The sequence below is a fragment of the Curcuma longa genome, chromosome 4, assembly GCF_044706935.1.
Source record: "Curcuma longa cultivar G26 ecotype Majalengka, Jawa Barat chromosome 4, ITB_CL_G26_1.1, whole genome shotgun sequence".
Classification (NCBI taxonomy): domain Eukaryota; kingdom Viridiplantae; phylum Streptophyta; class Magnoliopsida; order Zingiberales; family Zingiberaceae; genus Curcuma; species Curcuma longa.
In genome coordinates this window covers 19891322-19897081 of record NC_133864.1, presented here as the reverse complement: position 1 = coordinate 19897081, position 5760 = coordinate 19891322, and the positions used below count along the sequence as shown (strand labels likewise).

At 43.5% G+C, this 5760-nt stretch overlaps 1 protein-coding gene across 1 annotated transcript; it reads left to right on the top strand.

The window, feature by feature from the left end:
• The first annotated feature begins 660 nt into the window (after nt 1-660).
• On the top strand, nt 661-5022 carry LOC141826418 (RNA demethylase ALKBH10B-like). The gene is made up of 7 exons (XM_074713660.1): nt 661-1375; nt 2506-2630; nt 2777-2894; nt 3504-3605; nt 3800-3915; nt 4017-4171; nt 4316-5022. The coding sequence occupies exons 1-7, from the start codon at nt 781-783 to the stop codon at nt 4770-4772; spliced, it is 1668 nt and encodes a 555-aa protein (XP_074569761.1). The 5' UTR covers nt 661-780; the 3' UTR covers nt 4773-5022.
• The last annotated feature ends 738 nt before the right edge of the window (nt 5023-5760 follow it).

Below are 5760 nucleotides of genomic sequence, written 5' to 3'. Positions count from 1 at the left end.
TATATATAGTAATTTTTTATTAAATTGAATTATTTTATTTTAAATATGTAGTGTGTAGTTATTGTAGCATTGATATTTTAAAAAAGATAAATATGGGAGGTGCTATTTTATTTTATTTTATTTTAAAAAAAAGCTTTTGACGATTATCATCGCTCATATTTCCCATTTAAAGACGGCTTGTGGCTGTTTCAGCCGACGTGCTCGCTGACGACGTTGCCACGTCATCCTCCACCGGTGTTGGGAATTAACACAATGGCGTAGTATCACGACAGTTCAATCGTTTTGGGGGTTCGTTGACCAAGCAAAACCACGAAGCGGAGGCCCTTTATATCGGGACCCACCAGCGAGCCACGTTGCGGTCTGAAACACGCGGCAGCGGAGCCTCGTTGTCCCCATCGTTGGAGGACCACGTGCGCCATGGAGCAAGAGGAAAGGGCATCCCGTCACCGGTTGGTGGCGATTTGGGGGAAGGTAGCATTTGGGAGATGACGAACCATGCTGATTTAGGTGCCTCTCGGCGTCTCGGGTCTGGCATTCGCTTGGTGGGCCGGTTTTCGTCGTCGGAAGTCACTTTGGCTCGCCACGTGCCAATCGACGTGTATTCGATCCAGATGTATATATACTAGCTCTTGAGGTCTCGTTTGATTGGGCTCAAAAAAATTGGGGTCTTCACCCTCAATTATTTTCTGTGAATTTCAACTCCTTTTTTTCGTCTTTTTATATCTCTCTTCTCTCTCTGGGATTCGGAAGAGACGCGGCGATTTACTGGTCTCTGGGGCGATGGAGACGGTGGTGGCAGGGGCCGCTACCTTGGCGGAGGTGCCGGAGCTGTACGCGAGGGACGCGATGATAGCGTGGTTTCGGAGCGAGTTCGCAGCCGCGAACGCGATCATCGACGCGCTTTGTAGTCACCTGGCGCAGATCAGGGGAGCGGCGGAGTACGAGTCGGTGTTCGCCGCCGTACACTGGCGCCGGCTCAACTGGATCCCGGTGATCCATATGCAGAAATTTTACTCCATTGACGACGTCTCCGCCAAGCTTCATTCGGTGGCGGCCAACTTTCCGGCGGTGTTGCCGGAGGAGGAGAAGCCTAAGGAGATCGACATCCCTCCCGCGGAGGAGGAAAAACCCACGGAGATCGACATCCCTCCCACGCAGGAGGAAATTGCCGCGGAGGAGGAAACGGTGACAGAGGGCGTTGAGACCGGCGCGACGGAGGAAGCGGCGGCGGAGGAAGAAACTTCGGATGAGGCGATCTACCACGGTAGCATCAAGGTAGCGCGGATCGAGGAGGAAGCGGCGGCGGAGACGGAGGTTTCTTCTAGAGGAGACGCTTCGGATTTCCAGGGTGCTGAAGATGGCTACGCTAGCAAAGGTAACTAATTAATTTGACAAATTAAGTAATATCGGAGGCTATTATATTATTTTCTGAAAATTTTAACACTTTTTTTTTCCAACGGGTACTAATTTAAAATTTCTAGATCTTTTCCCCAACATTAGTTAGCTTTGAATCGCAGCGAAATTCCAGTTTGATCGGACGGCCCTGATGAGCTTCTCTTCTCCCTCTGGGCGCGTTCAGCCGTCGATTCTGTGGCCGCGGCTTCCCGGCGGCAGGATCGAGTTAGCCCCTGTAAGTGAAAGCGTTCACAGACATGGGGAATCCTTAGTTTCCTTCTTTCTTTCTTTCTTAATTTTAGGGACTTTGGGATCAAACTAGTGCACGTACAGATTAGAAGAGGAAGTGCATACATTAATTCCGATGCCGTGGAGAAGCTGCCCATTGGCGAGCCAAAGCGCAATCCACGCTTCCCTTGCCCCCACGCGGCACTCTGTTTCATACGACGCCAGGGCAGCGATCCGTAATTGCCGGTCTGCTTGGGCCGGTCGTTTGGTTCCCACGAATAGGGTGGGAGGTGGTCAACTAGCCTAACCCCTTTGGCTGGGCGTTTGCCGTTTGGAGGTGCTGGCCTGGCCGCCTCGCCCGTCGTGTTGAGGAACCGTCGCAGCGGCGTCCACGTGGTCGAGAGACCGCCGCGCCCCGGTGAGACTGGTGGTTGAGGCGGCTCCATCTCGTTGTCGCCGCGCTTAATTGAATGTGTTTATTTTCAGGAGGTGTTAAGTACAGGACCCAAAAAAAAAAAAAGGAATTTTAGTAGGGTTAAGGTATCAGGAAGAGACGGAAAAGGCGGCAGCATAGTAGAGTTCCACACCTGAAGATCGAAATGGCCGCCGCCTAATTACTAGATGCAATTTACCATCCTATAAGGAAAAATTCCATTTTGCAAGCACATAGGACATCCGGACCTTTTGGCACTAGGTTTGAACCTTGTTCTTTGTCTTCACCGCTGTGCCAACTACCGATTTCTAGTTTTCTACGGCATGTCTTTTTTGGTGGGGTTGAAGTTTTGGACTATATTTATTTAAATCTTATGTTGAAATTTCAATTTTTTTTCAAATGTGTTATTGATTCTTGGTTTAACCTTATATCATAATTGCACGTGCTAGGTTCGCAACAGGAACAAGGTTCGGTGGAGGAGGTCAAAGTTTGTGCTGACCTAGGAGTTTGCTTGCCTGAGAGGATTAAGATCTCAAAGGGTTTTGTGGCGAAGGAATCAGTGAGAGGGCATATGGTGAGTTCTATCTTAACATCATTGGACACAATTTCTATATAGAGATGCAATATAAGATTCTGTAGGAAGTAGAATTTTTACGTTTATATAAACCTAGCGAGCTTCCCATTTGATCAAATATATTGATTTTTATTTGTGACTGCCAGGTCAATGTTGTAAAGGGTCTCAAGTTGTATGAGAATATTTTTGCGGAGTCAGAGCTACCAAGCCTTGTTGAATACATCAATGAACTTCATCTGGCAGGACGCAGAGGAGAACTCCCTGGTAAAATTATGCTCAATCATTTATTACTTTCTAGCGCCAAACCACTACATTGCTTATTTATGAAAATCAATCTCATTGCTACAATGAGATTGATTTTCATAAATCAATTCAAATACTAAATACTGGCGTCATTCTTGTTTTTTTTTGGTCAAAAATGTCTCTTGTTGTGATGTGTTTACCTCAGAAACAACAACTGTGAGCACTAACTTTTAGGATCTGCTGTGTAGATCTTATGTTACTGCTATACAATTTAATCGTAAAGGAAACTTTCTACTTCTGTTTTGCTCATTCATGCTAATAAGATATTGCAATTAATAAATCAAAGCTATTAACACTTTTTATTGAATCCTGAAGGCTAACTCTCGCACTCACCTCTCAATGGGACACTTTGTGTTACACTTGGCATGTAGAGGTTATTTCTCCCTTTGAAATAAAAGAACAATTTGTCTAACATTGTTGATGTGTCACATAGGTTTGAAGAAAATCCTGCATTTGTAGCCACCATAATTTACCATTTCCCGTTGATGAGTACACTTATGCCAAAGATTAGAGACATTCTATGCCTATCTAGTTGATCAAGAATAACTACATTTGTGCATATGTTTTCAGGAGAAACATTTATTTTCTTCAACAAGCAAATGAAAGGGAACAAGAGGGAGATCATTCAACTTGGTGTTCCATTATTCCAGTCAGCTACTGGAGAGGCAGAAAGTAAAGAATACATTCCCTGTTCCAAATTATGTTGATTTTTAATTAATCTGTGGCACCAAAACTTGTATACACCATGCCCCTGCAGCCAAAATGAACTTGCAACTATGGTCATTCAAATATTCAGGGATAAACAAATGGTGTTCGCAAAATGAAGAATCCATCCTAACTGATGGACAAAAATTCTTTTGATGTAGGTATTATAGAACCAATTCCTCCTGCTTTGCTGACCATTATCGATCACTTGGTTCGATGGCGGTTACTACCAGAAAGTAAGAAACCTAACAGCTGCATTATCAATTTCTTTGATGAGGTAACTATTTTTCCTAGCGTTCATAGTGATTATGCTTAGATCTTCCAATTTAAAACCCAAGTTTTCTCGTGGCTCCCAATCTCCATTTTGTGTTTCTGCAGGATGAGCACTCACAGCCCTACTTCAAACCTCCACATCTGGAAAATCCTATTTCAACGCTTCTCCTCTCCGGTACTACAATGGCATTTGGACGGTCTCTGATTAGCGATCATGATGGAAACTATAAGGGATCCCTAACACTTCCAGTTAAGGAAGGGTATGCAAACCTAATTGATTGCCATTTCGAAAATTGTTTCTTTGAAAACTGCAAGGGATCTTAATATAATACCCCGTAGCATTAGTTTGTTTAGAGAAGTCAAATTTGAAATTTTAACTTAATATCATGCATAAACTTCTGCAGGTCACTCCTAGTTATGCGTGGGAATAGTGCTGACATGGCAAGGCATGTTGTGTGTGCATCGCCAACCAAAAGGATTACCATAACATTTGTGAAAGTTAGAACTGTCACTCAGCATGCTGATTCACCTATTGCCATCCAGTCCAACAAAGCAATGACCTTGTGGCAACCCGGAAACTCAACTCCCCTGCAAAAGGTGCCTACAGGTGGTGGAATCATCGCCTATGGGCCCCATGCCATGATCCCAGCTACATGGGGTTTGGCTCTCCGCACACCTATCGTCATGTTGGCACCACCTGGAGCAGTTGTCATGAACCCCGATGAGAAGATTGGACGCAGCGGAACAGGTGTCTTCTTGCCATGGATGATTCGGCCAAAGAAGTACACCAAGCGTCTCCCTCCACGCATTCAGAAGAGGAGGCTACTGTCCTTGCCATCGACTCTAGAAGCGCAAGCATAGATTCTTCTAGCCGACTCAATTGCAATTAACTTGGTCATCATGCCGTTAGTGAATTATAGAGATGACAATTGCAACTTTTCCATGCATTTTGTTTTCATTCATGTCCTGTAAGGAAGTGGGTGTAGTTATGGTTGTGTCAATAGAAATAGCAAGCTTTCATGGGAATGTCAGGGTTTTGTAATATGCAACGTCAAGGTAGATTCCTGGTCTCTTTTTCTTCCTAGACTGAATTCAACCTTGCATTTCCTTTGTCATATGGCGTTATTTTGATTAAATTGTTCGAACGCACTAACTCAAAACCAAATGTGAATGCAAACTTTGGGAATGGATGCTTCTCGTTTTAATTTTTCATTGGCTCAGAGGATTATCAGAGAAAAAACCAAGACTTTTGCTCTGTCTTCTCTTTATCTACTTGTCAATTAATACCTATTTAATTACGTTGACTCTGTTTCATATTGCATGGTAAGGAATGCCCCACAAGGACTAGTCATTCGAATTCAACAGAGAGAGATTGTTACGTTTGTAGAATAATCTCAGAATCCAAAAAGGAGGCTGCCTGAATCTTCGATAGTGATGGGTATGCTGATTGGCAGTTGATATTAAAATCTACAAGTTAGTTTTAATGAAGGTTGAACTTTTGTTTTTAACTTTGTGCAACACCAAGGAATTCTCCTTCAATTTCTTTTCATATTCTTCTCCAGGATTTTTCTTGTGCCATGAAGGATTTCGTTGAGGTCAAAAGCCATAAATTTTTGTAGCTTGTGCTGGGTGGAGAAAAGGCATCACGAGGGAATCTACTTTAAACCAAGAATCATTTCTTTTGCAAGTCATGCTGCAAGAAAATATTCTATTTTTCAGGTAGCAAGTCAGAACTTTCTTTGCTGTGGTCCAATTCGAAAGTTGAAATGGTCCTACTACAAAAAAAAAACTAGATCTTCACAGCTTATTATGTGATCTCAAACAATCATGTGATGCCTCTCTACAGCTA

Bases quoted from the DNA above. Each gene is read 5' to 3' on its own strand.
- LOC141826418 (XM_074713660.1), top strand. From the start codon at position 781: ATGGAGACGGTGGTGGCAGGGGCCGCTACCTTGGCGGAGGTGCCGGAG. The intron at 2,631-2,776 runs GTGAGTTCTATC...TGTGACTGCCAG, and splicing joins AATCAGTGAGAGGGCATATG to GTCAATGTTGTAAAGGGTCT. The intron at 3,916-4,016 runs GTAACTATTTTT...GTGTTTCTGCAG, and splicing joins TTATCAATTTCTTTGATGAG to GATGAGCACTCACAGCCCTA.